This window comes from Hyla sarda, chromosome 6, assembly GCF_029499605.1.
Source record: "Hyla sarda isolate aHylSar1 chromosome 6, aHylSar1.hap1, whole genome shotgun sequence".
Classification (NCBI taxonomy): domain Eukaryota; kingdom Metazoa; phylum Chordata; class Amphibia; order Anura; family Hylidae; genus Hyla; species Hyla sarda.
The window spans coordinates 303,181,054-303,200,544 of NC_079194.1; the positions used below are offsets into that span (position 1 = coordinate 303,181,054).

The following is a 19,491-nucleotide window of genomic DNA, read 5'->3' on the forward strand; positions in this document are numbered from 1 at the left end:
AAGTAACAGTTGTGGCAATATAAAAATCACACCTGAAAGCAGATAGAAAGGAGAGAAGTTCACTTAGTATTTGCATTGTGTGTCTGTGTGTCCCACACTAGGCATGGACAACAGAAAGAGAAGAGAACTGTCTGAGGACTTGAGAACTAAAATTGTGGAAAAATATCAACAATCTCAAGGTTACAAGTCCATCTCCAGAGATCGAGATTTGCCTTTGTCCTCAGTGCGCAACATTATCAAGAAGTTTGCAACCCGTAGCACTGTAGATAATCTCCCTTGACGTGAACAGAAGAGAAAATTTGATGAAAGGTGTCACTGCAGGATAGTCCGGATGGTGGATAAGCAGCCCCAAACAAGTTCCAAAGATATTCAAGCTGTTCTGCAGGCTCAGGGAGCATCAGTGTCAGCGCGAACTATCCGTCAACATTTAAATGAAATGAAACGCTATGGCATGAGACCCAGGAGGACCCCACTATGGAGGAGACCCAGGAGGACCCCACTATGGAGGAGACCCAGGAGGACCCCACTATGGAGGAGACCCAGGAGGACCCCACTGCTGACACACAGACATAAAAAAAAGCAAGACTACATTTTGCCAAAATGAACTTGAGTAACCAAAATCCTCCTGGGAAACCGTCTTGTGGACAGATGAGACCAAGATAGATCTTTTTGGTAAAGCACATCATTCTACTGTTTACCGAAAACAGAATGAGGCCTACAAAGAAAAGAACACAGTACCTACATTGAAATATGGTGGAGGTTCAATGATGATTTGGGGTTTGTTATATTGCCTCTGGCACTGGGTGCCTTGAATGTGTACAAGGTATCATGAAATCTGAGGATTACCAATGGATTTTGGGTCGCACTGTACAGCCCAGTGTCAGAAAGCTGGGTTTGCGTCCGAAATCTTGGGTCTTCCAGCAGGACAATGACCCCAAACATACGTCAAAAAGCCCCCAGAAAGGGATGGCAACAAAGCGCTGGAGAGTTCTGAAGTGTCAGCAATGAGTCCAGATCTAAATCCCATTGATCACCTGTGGAGAGATCTTAAAATTACTGTTGGGAAACGGTGCCTTCCAATAAGAGAGACCTGCAGCAGTTTGCAAAGGAAGAGTGGTCCAACGTTCCGGCTGAGAGGTGTGAGAAACTTATTGATGGTTATTTTTTCCAAATTTTTCTTTTATCCCATCCGGGCTGCAAAATAAAACACTTTCTCCTACCTGCCAACGAGCCCCCGGAGCTCCGGTACAGGTGTTTGGTCCCCGGGCTGTATTCTTCTTACTTCCTGTTAGCCCGGCACGTCACATGGAGCTTCAGCCTATCACCGGCCGATGCAGGACATCGCTGAGGCCGGTGATAGGCTGAAGCTCCGTGTGACGTGCCGGGCTAACAGGAAGTAAGAAGAATACATCCCGGGGACCGAACACCTGTACCGGAGCTCCGGGGGCTCGTTGACAGGTAAGAGAAAGTGTGTTTTCTTTTATTTTGCAGCCCGGACGGGATAAAAGGAAAAAAGTGCGCGCCGGAGTACTCCTTTAAGTTAAAGATGCCAATAATTTTGTCCAGCCCATTTTTGGAGTTTGGTGACATTATGCCCAATTTCCTTTTTTCTTTCCCTCCCTTTGTTGGTTTAGTTCCAATACACACAAAAGGAATAAACATGTGTATAACAAAGCATATATTACTGCCATCATTTTTTGTGAGAAATACTTAATTTTCTTATAAAATTTCAGGGGTGCCAACATTTACGGCCATGACTGTATTAGCAATTCTCAGCATCACTAATTAACTTCTTCACTGCAGGGCTGGCACAGAGCATTTAGCTCAGCGAGGGGGTGCAGTAAACAGAGATCATTGGTTACTGTATGGCCCAAATCAGTTAAGTAGTGATGCAAAGCATTGCTAACACTATTCTGGCTGGGCAGGAGGTATACATAGTATACCTTCTGCTAATTATTAGCCGCACCTAAAGCCAAAGACTGTTCAGGCATGCTGGGAGTTGTAGTTTTACAACAGCTGAAGGTGCACTGTTTGGGAATTGCTACTCTGATATATTTTCTCTATAAAATCTATAGGAAGACCAATTGTGCAGGACACAAGATCTGTTGTTGCAACATTGTATTAAAGGTGGTTTTCCTATTTGTCCTCTCTGCTCCATCTCCTTAAAATGGCACATTCCATGCACTGCAAACAAGCGTAGGATTCCTGAATTACCAGATGCTGGAGTAAAGGAATTTCACGTCCAGCCTGTAGGGAGTCCCTCATCAGTCACTGGAGTTCTGTTATTAAATATATGTTAGTATCCTCCCCAGTTTCAGCACTTTGCCCAGCACTTAACATACTATTTATACAATCCTGACACTTTTTTCCTTTCTGCAGAAAGCTTGATCCCTATGAGTCCCCCCCCCCCCCCACCACATCCCCTCTATCCATGGCCCTACAGCACTGGTAGACTTCACTGCACTGATGTTCCCATAGGAATGTGGCCTTTTTCCAAATATTCTCATGAACATTTCATTAATCTTCCTGACTCGGAGACAATCTCAAAACATTCTTTTCTAGAAGTTTTAACTGTTTGTGGCCCCTTGAAAAGGCCCCTGCAGAAAGTTTTACTAACATTGGAGTCAAGCAATCATTCTTGGAAGCCTTTACTTAAAGCAATGTCCCCCAACCTGTGGCTCTCTAGCTGTTGAAAAATGACAATCCAGGCATGATGGGAATTGTAGTTTTGCAACAGCTTCAGAAGCTTAGTTTTGGAGAACACTTAAAGGAACACTTCAGGCAAGACTGATTATACTGCATAGTGCAAGGCCTGAGAACAGGGCTGTATTTATATTAAGGCACAGTAGGCATGTGCCTACAGGTGCCCTGCCACAAGGGGCACCTGTCTGAATGAGGAGTTTTTTTTTTTTTTTTTTTTTTGTGTGTGTAATGGGGGGAGGAGCACTGGGCATCTAGTCCCTCAGTTTATAATTAGGGCCACAACTATTCACTGCCCGGCAGCATTGTCTGTGACAGTGGAAGTGCTACTATGCCCTCCCCTACACCATGAACCCCTTTGACAGCCCCATCCAGCAGACCCCAAGCTAGCCGGCTTAACTTGTTGGAGATATCTAAAAAAGGGGTCTTATCAAAATCCAATGATACATATGCTGCAATATTAGCAGCCAGCTGTTAAAACCTATTTTAGGTGTTAAGTCTCGTTCACACAACAAAATTCTGTGTCGGAAACATCTGCTGCGGAAATTCTGTTTCCTGCTTCCGCAGAAAGAATAGGCATGCCAATTATTTCAGCGAAATCCGCTTGGAAATGCATTGCCGTAAATGCATTGGAGACGGCACATTTAAGAGCGGTCCTAGCGTCCCACTAACTTTGAAACTTTCTGTATGAACATAGCCTTGGGTCAGTTCACAAGTGCCCATTTAATCTGCAGCATATAAACAGCAAAAATAGGGATGTGGGAACTGACCCTTATACTTTCCCTAATTCTGCTAATGGGAATTGATAGAAAAATAACTTATAGTTAGACAAATATGTGGCCATTTATAAGACAAAAGATGTCCCTCTGCAGAACTATTGCAAATTTAGCTTAAGACTTAAGTCTGCTGAACATTTTGGCAGGGCTGGTGGACCATCCAATGTGTATGGAGGCCTTCCGATTTTCTCCCAACATATGAATGGAAGGGAAAGATGGATTGTTGAATTTAAGCACCTGATAAAGATGTCAGGCAGCAGCTTTCCTTATTCTCCCTATTCAGGGCATATGCACACTTAGCCAAGCTGAGCATGCCAAACAAGATCCTTCCTGACGGCTATTGTAGGCATATGGGCACCATTAAGCTAATCATACGCATTAGACAAACCCACCGATTTTGGTGGGACCAGCCCAAGCATCAAAATATGTATGGAGGCCTCCTGACACTCGGTGAAAACAAGATGTGAAATTTCAATGCCTGGTCCTTTTTGTGCTCCCAAGAGTCCAGCTGCTGGAGACTGGCATTGGTTTTCTCTCTTTTATCCCATTGACAGATAATGCACTCTTTGCTGAGCCGAGTGTGCACGTGAGAATTGGGGCAAATTGGAGGTGTATGGGCACCTCTAGTCTGGCGAGTTCTGCTTTCACACTGACAAACCTGTAGAGACCAGCCAACCATTTAATGCAGTGTTTTCAAAACTGTGTGTCTCCAGCTGTTGCAAAACTACAACTCCCAGCATGCCCGGACAGCCAAAGGCTGTCCGGGCATGCTGAGAGTTATAGTGTTTGCAATAGCTGGAGACACAATAATGTTTAAATAATATGCAGTTTATGAAATCCATTGGGAGCTTAATGCATCAACAGCCCAGGGATCATCCGAAGTGGACTACAACCTCATATAGCGCAATTTTATTATCCTCTGCTTGCTGTCATTAAGGGTATGCTCACACTGCGTAATTTTCTCAATTTAGACCAATATATGGAGGGTTAACTTCAATATATTAACCTATAGATTCCCCTAGGGGAATCCAAAAATTATCCTATTTTCCCATATATACATATACTTTACGGTGATCCCACAAGCTTTATTAAATAATAATTAAAGGTGTGCTAAATGAACAAAACTACACACCGGTAAAAAGTTAAGCAAAAGAGGCAGCTCGATGTGTATAATATATATTGATATTGATTATATGGATTGGCAGAAGATTCTCTGCTACTATCAGTGGTCACTATTAATTGAGCTGAACGTGCCTGCAGTGCACGTTCTGCATCCCAGCTGCTACTATGCTTGTTGTTTAAAATTGTCCCAACTCTGCCCACGGAATTACGCGCAGTGAACATTATCATCAGTGTTAGTCTTCTGCGAGACCCGTTCACACAGGAATTTCAGCAGCGGTCTGTGCAAAAAAACGAAATGTTCATTCTTTGAGCAGAAGTCTGCGAGCCCTGCATTGCCATTAGTGGTGATGGCGCAGGGCTGCGCGGTTCTACCGCCAGAGTATTTTGGCGACAGCCACCAGATGGAATGTCCACTCACGGAATTCTGCAAGCAGAGATTCCGTTTGCATTCATCAGTGTGAACATACCCTGAGTGAACAATTGCCTCCATATAGACCGAACACACAAGCTGAGCGTTTGCTACAAATGTATTCAGTCTAGGAAATACATTGCGAGTTGAATGCATCAACAGCACAAATCTCTCTTCTGTCTTGATAGCTTGTTGCAATGTATCAGCCTGGAGTGGAAACAGTTTGGATCACCCAGACTGGATACAGTTGTAACAAATCTTCAGCTATAGGATATAATAGATCAGGATTGCCTTCCATACTGCATCCAGACCTTAACCTTGTGTCCTCCTAGTAATCCTAAAAATGAAAATGTGATAGTTTTAGGGTAATAATCTATAATACACAGTAATAATACAGACACATCTTCTCCCTGAGTGTAAAAACCACCACAGTTTGCTCATATCCTGTGCCTGAACATCTTGAATGCATTATAATGGACAGATCACATTACATGTCATGCAGTTAGGACATCGCTTTCCAAAGGAATAAAGTTTTTTGGAGGCTCGGCGCGCCAATCTCTATTACTCCAGAGAACAATTACGAATACGTTTATACATAGCAGCATATAAATAGATTTCCTTCTCGGTTCTGAGGTGCATTTAATATGTAGCTTTATGGCAGCCAAGAAAATGTTGTATCCCTGATGGAACTTCATCACTTTGTATAGGGCAGTGTTGCTCAACCTATGGCTCTCCAGCTGTTGCAAAACTACAACTCCCATCATGCACTGACAGCCATCGGTACGAGCCACAGGTTAGGAAAAAACAATACAGAATTGGGAGTTGTAGATTTGCAGTGATACATGCTGGGAATTGTAATTTTGCAACAGCTGGAGGCAGCCTGGTTCGGAAACACTGCTCCAATGTATGGTGTTGCAGATAATGTGTCATTTACACCTTGCACCCATAACTGGATTTGTAGTTTTGCAACAGCTGGAGAGCCGCAGATTGGGGAACATTGGTCTAGACAGAATGCAACAATGTAATAAACTCCATCTGTGAGAAGCATGGATTTTTATCATCCCTATGATTGCTAATACAGTGTTTCTCAATCTGTGCCTTCAGTTCTTGCAAAACTACAACTCCCAGCATTCTTGGACAGCCTATCCGACTGATTTACCAATGGAGCACTGATCTACTAGATCATCGTAATGCATATGCATTAACTATATAGGCAAGGCAGTGATTGCTTATAATAGGCCATAAGGAAGGCGAAAAAAGTTTTTAAATATAAAAAAATAAAATTCAAATCGCCCTTTCTCCATTTTAAAAATAAAAACAAATAAACATATATTTCGTATTGCCGCATGTAGAATTGTCCGAACTATTAAATTAGTGTTTCCCAGCCAGTGCGCCTCTAGCTGTTGCAAAACTACAACTCCCAGCATACCCAGACAGCCAAAAAAGTAGTTTCGCAACAGCTTGAGGCACACTGTTTGGGAAACATGGCTCTAGTATAATGGCTTACATTCATTCTTGCCAGCTAGTATCCTGTGTATGAGACCAAGATAAACTCTGCTGCATGGAACATTAAGGTAGCGTAATTTTGCTGCAGATTTTGCTGCCCATTGTCTTCAATGGGCAGCAAAATCTGTTAAAGCAAATCTGCAGCAGAAAATAAAATACGCAAGTGTGAATACACCCTAAAGGTTTTATTCAGGAATAGAAGAACAGAGCTAATTTCTTCCAAAATCAGAACCACCCCTTTTGTATATGGTATTACAGCCTTGATCCATTTACTTCAGTGAAACTGAGCAGGCAAAAACTTTTTTCAAGGAGCTGTTTACTTTGCATACATTGAGCTCCCCCTAGTGGTGGCAGCAAGCAGACAGTGTTTTATCACTCATCCCTATAGTTTTATGAAGGGAAGCAGGGGATTTGGCGCTCTGTATGAGAAAAAATTTAGTTGGAACTCCTAAACCTATAGTATGTAGTTAGGCACCACAGGTTGTAGCAATCAGATTTAATAGAAGGAGATAGTGGTAGCACTCACAGATAGCGATAGGCCCCTTTACCATAGGGCCCCAGTGCAGCTGCATGGCATGTCCCCCTCTGAGGATGTATACAGATAATTTGCACTTGAACCTTCTGCTTAGGAACACACAGAGGAGAATGAATATGCTGCTGGTGTTTGTGTTGGACGAGGCTGAGGATGATTATGGAGGACACATTGGGCCTGTGAATTCCACAGATGTTCCCGTCTGGGCCGCTCGGCTGGATTAATAATTGATGCTCTCCTCTGACTCCCCACTATGTCATCTCACCCCAGGGAGTTTTCAGTTTTTTCTTAAAGGACCCTGTCCAAAAAAAGTCATCCCAACACCATAGTAATTGTATGTTAAAAGTCTTTAGTAGCTAAGCCCATACACTGTCCCTATTTAGTAGTTATGCCCCCTTTGTTCCCCACATATAGTGGCAGCCAATATATAGTGCCCCCTATATATATTGGTAGCACCCCTTTGTGCCCATTATATAGTAGCAAGCCCTTCTTTGCTCCTATATATTAGCAGGCTCCCTCTGTGCCCCTTCATTGTAGAAGGTCCCCTTTGTAGTAAAAGACCTCCTTTTTCTCCCATTTAGAATAAAATCCCCCCTCTATAGTTAAAGCCCCCAATATGCATCCCCTTTTTAGTAAAAGGCTCTCTGCTCCCCCTTTATAGTGAAAGGCCCCCTCTCTACCCCCTTTTAGTAGAATGCCTCCTCTGTGCCCCATTTATAGTAGAAGGCCCCCTCCTCCTAGGTACACCACTGGATTGTGTGGAATAGACCTTGTTACATTGTAGTCAGCAGTTAGAGATGTCATCCTGATCTACATTCAAATAAAATAATGCACCCAAATGGAGTTGTTGGAATGAGATTATGTGTGAATGTAATGATGATCTATGGAAGTAATTATAATATTAGAGAGAAAAAGAAAACTGTTCATTGGAAAGACACAGTGGCCCTCATTTACTATTGCAAACCCGACATGTTTTGTCGGGTTGTGCGCCAGATTCTGGCACAGTGTGTCAGAAATTCTGTCTGTGCCAGAATTGAGGAAAACTCGACTAACTCTCCACTTTACTGAGAGAACCCGGAAAAGGGGTGTGGCCACCTAAAATTGGCGTGTTCCCGGTATTTTCACAAAAACACAACATATTTACTAAGGTTTCCACAGAAATTGTGGTGGATTTGAGCTGAGGAAACCCCTACAGATCAAAGCATGTGTAAAAAAGGAAAAAAAGCTAAATCTAGGGAAAAGTTAAAAATTTACGGAAACCTTAGTAAGTACCATGGAAAAAAAATTGTAGGGAATTAAAACCCACACAGAAAACTACACAACACTCTTAGTAAATCAGGGCCAGTGTCTTATCAGACGACACCTATAACTATTTACATATCACCCTGAGACACAACTGCAAGACAATTTTGCAGTGATCCAACATTTCTATCTGGGTGCATTATTCTTTGGTCAATGAGGGACATTTATCAATGTTTGCTTATGTATCTTTTTTTTTTAGTAATTTTTTCCTTACTTTTTTTTGCTTATGTATCAGCCTGTTGATAATTTTCTTTCACGTAAGCAATTTTTCCTTTCTTACTTTGGTAGTAGCTTTTTCTGCTCCATGTTTGAGCTGGAGTAAATTTAGTAAATTTTTTACCCTGTTGCGACTTTTTTTTGCGCAGTTGCGACTGTCGCAGTTAATAAATACCTGACTACCCGTAGTCCATTTTAAAATTATTACTACGTAGTTAATTTTTGGAAAACTTGCTTTTCTCGCTTTCCAGTCAAAATGTCGCACGAAAAATTGCGTAGTCGCAGTTGCGACAATTTTGCGACAATTATAGCAAAAAAAAACTGACTAAATGCGTTGATAAATGTCCATAAATAAGTGTATTCTATTCACAGATAATTGTGTAGCAGGTAAGTGATATTGGGTGACAATGGGGGCCATTGCAGCGTACATGGGTTGTGCTTTCTTGTTGCATTCTTGTATTTAGCCTTTGGCTTCTAAAGCATGATAGGAATTGTAGTTTTGCCACAGCTGCTACAGGTTGGGGAACGCTGATCTAGGCAATGCTCTGTGAGCTCAAAACATCTACAGACCAATCTTTCATATGTTCTCATAGTTTATTACAATGTGTCAGTTCATTTAAGTGAGAATTCCAAGCCTTTCTGATCTTTTTATTGACTATATCAGCAATTATCCAATATGTATTTGTAACGTTTAACTTTGCAAAGATGTGATGTACTCACGTCCTACTCCACATACTGCATGATACGAATTCTGTCTGACGCAGATACATGTTATTAAGCATCCTCAACCTGACAGCTCGCCTGCAACATAGCTGTACAAACAAGGAAAGCCGTCCAAATGTCACACTGACTCCCTGTATCCTTACATCAGTCCCAGCTAGGAAGAATAACAGGATGAGAATCCCATCTGCTGAATCCAACTATCTCCATAGATGTAGAGAATGTTCAAGTTTATGGGTCATGGATACATTTATCTGAGAAACAAATCTAATTGTAGAAATTGTGCTGATCCTGTGCAACTGATACAGCTCTGCTACACTGGAACAAATGTACTAACATCACTTGGACCTGAATGATGTAAACAAAAATGTCTCTATTCACTGACCGCAAGCAGTGATGGTGAAAAGAACTTGGTTCTAGGCTGATGGCTTCATGAGGTTTGCAGCTGTATAAGCAACATTTAATTCCTCACAGTCTTTGTTTGCTGTTAGTGAAATATTTCTGTTTATACCTGAAACCTGTGCTGATCATATCTGACTAAGGCCATGTTCACATAACAGAATTTCCAAGCAGAATCTGGCAGATACATTCTGCTTGGAAATTCAGTTACAGTTGCAATGAACAAACATGTTGCTGGACCTCTTTTAAACCAGTGCAAAACTACAACTCCCAGCATGCCTGGCATGCTGGAAGTTGTAGTTTTGCAACAGCTGGGGACACACTGGTTGGAAAACACTGTCTTAAAAGGACAGGCCTTCTCACCCAAATCTACACTAGACAGGTTTGTATAATAATAAAATAAAAATGAAAACAGCTTGCTGTCAGTGAATGAAAATTGTTTTTGTGCACAAGGGTTATCGGGATGGATTTTTTTAGCCTCTATTTGTAAAGAAGAATGTATTAATTGATTGAAAGCAAGCAGAGATCTTGCAAATGAAGAGAAAAAGAAACTGAAAGGGGGGAATTTATCAAATGACATGCACCTGCGCAGTGGTTTTATTTTGACGAAGTTACCATATTTTGCACAATTTTATGTTGTCTGCACTGGCTTTGTCATTCTTCTTGTTGTGCGCTTCCAAAAAAGTGGGTTAGCAGATGTACTGGTTGGCACTCTGAATTTATCCTTTGCACAAAAATGTTATTTTTGCAAGTGTACTCCATTGCGCGGCTGGCGTGGGAATAAGTGTGAGCTTTTCACCCCTTTTTTTTTTTTTTTGCACTATCCAGGGGCTTCCTATCATTTGCAAATTTTACATGATAAATTTTGCGCAACAAATGGAAAAAAACACACACTGTTGGCTGTTCGAGCATGCTGGGGGTTGTAGTGTTGCAACTGCCAGAAGCTGCAGGTTGGACACTTAGGATCTAGGAAATCCTCTGTGAGCTAAACAAAGCAGCAGCGCACATCTGTCCCCTGACACACTGTAACTAACTGCAATGGTGCGCGCAGAACTAGATCAGCTGATCTCGCTGGGTTGTTAGTTTGTGACTTCCTCAAGAAAACATCGGTGCCCCCTCCTGAGGGTATAGCGGTTAGTTGGCACCATAGCGGCCAGGGAGGAAAATATGCTCAAATTCTATTTCTTCATGTTGAGTTTATGAAACCTGATCTCAGGCCAAATCCAGCGGAAGAATCCTGAAACTGCGCCAAAATCCACAACTTTAATTCCTTACTTGGTGACTGTTTGCAGGACGATAGATTAGCTCTATATTAATCACCGCAGGAAGGTGAGTGGCATGAAAGTAAACGCAGCATCATAAATCCAGGACCTGGAGCCGCCACCACATGGCACAGACGTCTACTGTGTGGTGTCTGGGTGATTGGCGTATGGCTACTGTAACAGTGGCCGGGCTGATACCCACACTGGATAGACTTACACCCCAGTACTCGTGCCCAGACACTCCTTCCTCCTGACTCTAATGTCTTGTATCCATTCATTCCTTAACACTTTAGCTGAATGGCTCCTCAACAAAGCCCAATGTTTCCCAACCAGGACGCCTCCAACTGTTGCAAAACTACAACTCCCAGCATGAACCACTATGGACAGCAAGGAGTACATTATGGGGCAGTACTGAGCAGTGTAAGCTCTGAATATAGCACTGGGTTTAGATTTAACACTTACTAGAGCTTTCAGCATCCTCACTCTGCCCCTTTCCTTCTTCATAGACTTCATTGGGCAGCATATATCATTTGATCCCTCACTCAACTAAGTCTTTTTTTTTTTTTTTTCTTTTTTTCATGTCAAGACCAGTGCTTTCCAAGCAGGGTGCCTCCAGCAGAACTACAGCTGTCAAGGCATGCTGAGAGTTGTAGTTTTGCAACTGCTGGAGAGCCACAGATGGGGAGCATTGGTTTAGACAGCAGGCCTGGTGCAAGTATTTTACCTGGCAAAAGTTAATTTTACCACCCCTTGACCCTGCCCATTGCCTCCGCCATGTGACATGCCCCACCTTACTACTGGGGTGATACAATGTTAGGCGGGCAGATGTATGGAGGCACGCGCAATGTCAGGATGCTGGACGGACCTGACCTTAGTGATCACGCCTGTCTGCCTTGAAGGTGGCGCTGCCGATGCTACCTGACTTTACTGCTGCAGGCAGAGCATCACCCCCTCCTGCCTTCTAGACAGAATGCAGCAATGTTACAACCCCCACCACCCCCCAAGAAGCATGGATTTTTAGCATCCCTATAGTTGCTCTAATACAGTATTGTCGTTTTTTAACCATTGTGCCTTCAGCTATAGCATAACTACAACTTCCAGCATGCCCATGCTGTCCTTGCATGCTTGGAGTTGTAGTTTTGCAACAGCTGGAGGCACCCTGCTTTGGAAATACTGGTCTAGACAAAAAAAAAACTGTGCTGTGAGGAATCAAATTACATGCTCCCCAATGAAGTCTATGAAGAAGGGAGAGGGCACAGTGAGGATGATGAAAGCTCCAGTAAGTGCTAGATCCAGAGCTTACACTGCTTAGTACTTCCCCATAATGTACTTCTTTCTGTCCATAGAGGTTCATGCTGGGAGTTCATTTTGCAACAGCTGGAGGCACGCTGGTTGGAGAACACTGGTCTGTATCAGTGTTTTTTTTTACAACTTGTGGCTCTCCAGCTGTTGCAAAACTAAAAGGCCCATAATGCCAGGCATGATGGGAGCTGTATTTCTTTTTGCAAGTGCCGGGGAGCCACAGAATGGCGAACTCTGATCTATAGATTATACATAGGCAGTAAAGTAAATACTGCCTAATCGTTGTGTGATGGTAAGTTGATATACCATCTTTTTTATGTGGTAAGGATTTATGATTTAGATGAAAATTTCTGAAATATTAATTTTTATTTATATGCTCATATTTTCTGGCTGGGTTTCTGTGTCTAATTTAACAAAAAAATGTGGCTGCTACATAATCTGCGTGGATTTTTAAGAGGATGTGCAATGGGGGAAAAGACGTGCAAAGTCCTTTCACACACCAACATACTAGCACATTTTTAGTTTTGCACACAAATTTTTTTTACGCAGAAGATCAATGCAACAGATATATTTGTGCACACTAAATGCAAAAATCATCGTTCTAGAGTAGGCTCTTCTGTGGTGCATTATGGTCAATGTACCGTTTACACCCCACACCGAAATGCAATCTGATTTAGTTACATGACAGGCAGCAGAATTGTGATTTCAGCTCTGGATGTGACTGGAAAATATGATGCAAGGTAACTAAAAGACCAGACACTGCACATGTCATGAATAAATCATTTATTTTAAGTGAAAAAAGCAGCATATTATGTGATACATTAAGATATAAATATAATTTTCTTCATTTTTTACGCACTGCAACATAAAAATATAGATCGCGAGGCAGAACAGGAAAAAATGACACGTACATCGTGGCGGCAGTTCAGTGCCGCATTTGGCAATGCAAACTACCAATGAGGCATTTACTAACGTAACAAAATACATGTTTCTGTTTAATAAAATAACGTTTTGCAATTTTTAATAGACATTTCTTACTTTTCCCATTTGCATTACCATCTCCTACCACTTTGCAATCTGCACAGTTTTCCCATAAGCACCAATGCAATGGCGCCCCCTCATTACCAGATCTAATACAATCATCCTACACAAATGAAACATGATATACTACAAAATACAGGTTACTAAGCCATTTTAAGCTATGCAGTAAAACAGTATCCCCCAACATGTGGCTCTCAAGCTGTTGAAAAACTACAACTCCCAGCATGCTCAGACAGCCTTCGGCTGTCTGGGCATGCTAGGAGTTGTAGTTTTGCAACAGCTAGAGAGCCACAGGTTAGGACAACACTACAGTAGAACAACCCCACCATGCACCATCAATGAGGGCACTTTTTAGGTTATCCCTTAGTAGTTCTGTATTGTAATTTAGCCTTCCACATTGTGCACAGTGAGTACAATAAACAAATCATGCAATGTAGCGTTAACATAAAAAAAAAAAAGTGGCAAAAATACTAACTGGAATAAATTAATAATACTCATACAAATGTAGTGTTTAGTATAGTGTATAATGCTTTTATAGCACCTTAGCTTTTGTTATGGCATGCCATAAAATTGTAACGTACGCTGTTATAGGGAACCGTGTATAAAATGACCAAAATTTGTATTTTAAAGAAAAAAAAGAAACATTTATACATTTTGCTTTTCTGGTCTGCTCCGTATGGGAAACTCTTTGTCCATATTTGGCTAGTTTCAATATGTTGCATCAATTGCAACAATTATCTCTCTAAATAGCGTGTCTACCTATGATTGTGTCTACGACCAACTTGTAGGGGTTATCCAGGATTAGAAAAAGTTTTTTTCCAGAAACAGCGCCGTTCTTGCGTGTGGTATTTCCGCTCAGTTTCATTGATATGAATGGAGCCGGGTTGTAATACCACACACAACCTGAGGACAGTTGTGGTGCTGTTTTTGAAAAGAAAGCTATGTCAATACAGAGAGCTGCAGCAAAGAATACAAGGGGCATTACACAAGATATACCTTAAAATGTTCACTAACCTTTCATCGAACTTTGTAATATATCTTAGCAGAGAAAAATTCTTCTTTCTCAATTTATCAGGCTCCTTTCCTGCTCCCCCATACCCTCTTAACTTATCATTCACTATGAAAAACTACTAAAGTATGTCTAGACCAGTGTTTCACAACCATGGTGCCTCCAGCTGTTGCAAAACTACAACTTCCAGTATGCCCAAACAGTTTAGTGAGGAATCAAAGGACAGGCTGCCCAAAGAAGTCTATGAAGAAGGGAGGGGGCAGAGAGAGGCTGCTGAAAGCTCTAGTTAGTGTAATATCCAACCCTAGTACTGGATTCAGAGCTTACACTGCCCAGTACTGCCACATAATGTCCACATTGCTGCCCATAGAAGTCTATGGAAAATGGTTGGGGGAAGGGTGAGTGTGTACAGTGTATGAAGACATCATAATAGCTAATCTACACACACAAATCCAGGGAAAATTTAAAAATTAGAGATGAAGCTTACAAAGGGGAAATTGCTAAAGAATGCAATATGTTATATTATGTGTAGTACTACTCCTCAATTACACACACAGGGCAGCTTATCCTGAAAAGTGTGTTTAAGGGTTAAATCAGTTCTATCTGTATACTGTTGCTGCTATGTTCATGTTCATTCTTTGGGTGGAACTCAGCGATGGAATCCTATAGAAATCAATGGGATTGCAATTTCCATCCAAAATCAGTGGTGTGAAAGGAATAATGACAGAAATACAGCAAAACGGAATGTATTAAAACAGCCCAGTACTAGTATTTTTACTAGGCAGAACCATAATTCCACACTCAAACGAAAAATCTCTAAAAAGGATGATTCATGGGAAATGTAGGCAGCGTTAGGGATTCATTTTACCGCTAAAATAGAAATCAGTATGGCTGAAAACCCCATGCCTGCCACATCACCTAAAAACAGGTAAGGCTACACAAAGACCTTTAAGGGGTACTCCGCTGCTCAGCGTTTGGAGCAAACTGTTCAAGCTGGCGCCGGGAGCTCGTGATGTCATAGCCCCACCTCTCATGACGTCACATCCCGCCCCTCAATGCAATTCTATGGGAGGTGGCATGACAGCCATCACGCCCCCTCCCATAGACTTGCATTGAGGGGGCGGGGCTATGACGTCACTAGCTACTGGCACCAGCATTCGCGCTGAGCAACGGAGTACCCCTTTAACATTATTCTCTCTATACTGCACTATATAATCAAAATAAAAACAATACATAACATTGAAATGATACAAATTTTGCAATATACTAGCAGCACCAACTAGTCAGTATTTAGGGAGAAAGAGAATTTTTCCTGTTAAAGACAAAACCCTCAGAGCGAGTTACATATCGTATATTAAGACTAATGTATAGAATATGAAATAATTTTAGCTTATAGAATAATTTTACCGCTGAGACAGTAAAATTGTTTTACAAAACAAATCCTGGAAAATCAATTAAGGTCACTTGGCAAAGCCTATAGAACCCCCGGCCAGGCTGTGGCCGATTATCACAATAGGCAATATAGTATATTCTATTATTCTTGAAATAGTTTACGACATTCCTCGCACGCAGCGAGTGTGTAAATATAGCACCTCTCCTTACAGGATCGTGGCTTACAATGAATCCATTTGTTGGATCCTGCGAGGGACCGCCATGATATCATAGAGGCCTGATTAAAGAACGGAAACACCTGACAATGCGTCCGCGTTGTTGTGTATCGGTGGCAGATTAGCGCCACGCCGAGCGCTCTTCGTATACATATATATATATTTCAGCCTCTTCATTTTCACAGCAGGTTAATTACAGACCTGTGGCTCTTATTCATTAGCAGAAATTAGCAAAAAAAAAGCCATAAATTGTGTGTTAAATGGAGTCGAGACTGAGTTGTTTTCCTGGAATCTAACGATGCCAGAATCCTTGTACACTACATATGAATTTTTCTACAGGATAGAAAAAATCTAATATATTTACTGTGTCTATTAATTTTTTTATGTTGTTGTATTGGTGACAGTTTTTCCGTCATTTTTCGCCTATACTTACTTTTTTGCGGTCAAAATAGTACGGTATATGGCTTTGTGTGTATAAATATATTTATATATAAAATGTGTGTGTGTGTGTGTATATGTATATATATATATACACACACACGCATTATATGCATATATAATAATTTGAAATGAACGTTAATTATTTTATTTATTTAGGAGGTGGGGTGGGGGCAGTTCAAAAATCCATTATTTTCGGGTGGGGGCAGTTCAAAAATCCATTATTTTCATACAGGAAACTGAGCCCACAGATAACAGATAATGGGAATGTGGGTAGTAATACTAATAATAATAATAGGAAAAAGAAATGTATGTTAACAATAGATAACATTGTATCCATTACAAAATATGGGGCTCAAGGTCACGGATATTGATCAATATATTATTTATATATAAATATATAATTTCAACATACATATATTCATAAAGTACGTTGTGTCCTGCGACTGACAGGGCCCTTGTGTGTCGTCAGGATCACTACAGACCAGTCCATCATAAGAATAATAATACTTAATAAGTTCCATTATTGTCCTCAGACACAATAAGGGCTTGTATATATGTTGGAGATAATAGTGCTCAATAAGTTCTGTTATTGTCCTCGGACACAGTATTGACTGGTAGGTATATGATGAATGATAATGTCAGCCAGATGCAGTGTATTCAGTTTGTCATAGATAAGATGCTCACCGGTCCGGGAGTGGAATTAGGAGGACTTCTATGTGGATTCCTGTCCTATTAGGATACCGTAATAGCTGGTGCCATAAGCCGGTATCGTAAACAAATTGGAGTTTACCGAACAGTGGGCGCTGGTCTTTGCCCCCGTGTCGGCTCTCTTAGCTGGAGACTCTGCCGTCTCTATGGATCGCAGCGCTGATAATAGTGGGCTCCGACTTGGTGGACTGCAGCACTTCTCCGGCACACACGGCTGATTATCCCATTTTATTGCATTTTCATTTAATACTATTTCATCATTATTTTGTGTGTAGTGATCCTGATGACGCACAAGGGCCCTGTGAGTCGCAGGACACAATGTACTTTATGAATATAATATGTTGAAATTATATTTTTATATACAATAAATAATATATAGAGCAATATCCGTGACCTTGAGCCCCATATTCTGTATTGTATTCAAGCCATTTTTTTTAGACACCTTGGGTATAGGTGTCAGTTGGGCAGCTCGGGTCTTTATTGTGATTAGTCCGACAAAAGCCTCTCCAAAACCTTTTTGTATTTAACATTGTATCCATGTTTCACTTTTTTCTTAAATGTAACAAAAATGGGGCAAAGAAAAATCTGTACAATTGGCATTTGCAAATTGTGCAAATCTATTGCCTTATCTAAAATTTTACAGAATATACAGGGCAGTGTTTCCCAACCAGGGTGCATCCAGCTGTTGCAAGACTACACCTCCCAGCATGCCGGGACAGCCTTTGGCTGCATTGACTTGTAGTTTTGCAACAGCTGGAGCCACACTTTTGACTGCTGGGAGTTGTAGCTTTGAAACAGCTGGAGCCACACTGGTTGGGAAACAATGCCCACTGTATGCTTACTTTTTAGATGTTTTTTTTTTTCCTTTACAATTTTAACATAATGCGCAAACGTTTAGATTTTAACCAAATGTTTAAAAAAATAATCTTTGAAAAAAATAATATTTTTTTGCTAATTTAATGGACTAATTTATAAAAGCAAAGTATTCACTTCATCTCATAGGAATGTATACAACAGTGGCACTGTATAAAAGAGCTTTCCCCCTTAAAGTTAAAGAAAAATCCCCAACCTGTTAAAAATTATCTTTTTTTTTTTTTTTATAGCTGTGTTGCTGGGAAAGCTGGGTGACAACCAAAATGGCTGCAAAAACAGCTCTTACAAGAGTTGTCACTCAGCGTTTCTAGACTCCTGAACCACAATGTCATCTGATTATACAGCTATAAGGGAAAAGTTAGTCTTTTTTTTTTCATAACTAGACCAGATTTAGCATTCAGGAGCCTGGAAAAGTTGGATGACAACCAATATATCTAAAAAAAAATAATAATAATAAATAAAAATAAAACAGCCACATTGTCATCCAGCTTTCATCTAGCTTTCCTAGATCTAAATAATCCCATATAAAGGAAAAGTTGGTTCTTTTTTCTGCATAACTAGACCACATTTACCATTCAAGAGCCTGGAAATGTTGGGTGACAACCAGTATAGATGAAAAACAGCCATATTGTCACCCAGATTTCCTAGACCCCATAACTACAAAATCTGATTATACAGATATAAGGGTAAAGTAGTTTTTTTTTTTTTTTACAGCATAACTGGATCACATTTAGCATTCAAAAGCTGGGTGGCAATCAATATGGCCCAAAAAACACAGGTCATCAGTCAGCTTTTCTAGACTCCTGAACCAGAAAAAACAATTGATCATACAGCTATAAAGAGAAAAGTTGTTTTTTACTGCATAACTAGACACAAATGACCATTCATGAGCCTGGGAAAGCTGGGTAAATTCCCATATTCCTGTAACAGAAGCTCTTACAAGGATTGTTACTCAGACCCATGAACTGCACCCAAATGTTTATCTAGCTATAAGAAAATTGTGTGTTTTTACTGCACATCCAGGAAAGATTTACCAGTCAGAAGCCTGGAAAAGTTGAGTGATATTTCCCAATACTAACATAGCTATATATGTGGTTACCCACATTCTAAGGAACAGAAATAACCATGACAAAGCAGAATGTTTAAGAAATTGGAAGGAAAAGGGAAATATGGGTGGAGATGCCCTTTAAATGAAGGGCAGAGTCTGCATATAAAATGATGACAGGCACCAACTCCTGACTACATATGAAGGTTACACAATGGTTAATGTACCTGTCCATGATAGGAATAGGTGGTAAAGGTTACCACTTCCCCATTACCTGGATTGTGGTCCCAGCTGAACCCAATACTAAAGAGTCCTAAAAATAATCCAAAAACATCTAAAATGTTCCCTTTTTTTCAGCATAAAATAAAAAAAATAGTTAATGGTTGTAAAGGTTTTTAGGCTTATTTTCCAGACGTGTTTCTCCGGTGGTGGCGCGGTGTTATTCCACACTGCGATATTTGGTGAACAGATTGTACAGGACGCGGAGGGTCGACTTCAAGTCACAGTTGACAATGTCTGAG

At 40.9% G+C, this 19,491-nt stretch overlaps 1 protein-coding gene and 1 long non-coding RNA gene across 4 annotated transcripts in view; one reads left to right on the forward strand and one right to left on the reverse strand.

Annotated features, from left to right (window-relative positions):
• LOC130277347 (uncharacterized) overlaps window positions 1-19,491 on the forward strand; it is a 111,144-nt gene that overhangs the window by 37,704 nt on the left and 53,949 nt on the right. The window lies entirely within an intron of this gene.
• Window positions 13,013-19,491, reverse strand: part of PARVA (parvin alpha) — a 55,328-nt gene continuing 48,849 nt past the window's right edge. For both annotated transcript variants that reach the window (XM_056527979.1, XM_056527978.1), the window contains exon 13: window positions 13,013-19,486. In XM_056527979.1, the coding sequence (XP_056383954.1) occupies window positions 19,410-19,486 (77 nt within the window). In that variant the 3' untranslated portion in view covers window positions 13,013-19,409. The remainder of the gene's footprint in view (window positions 19,487-19,491) is intronic.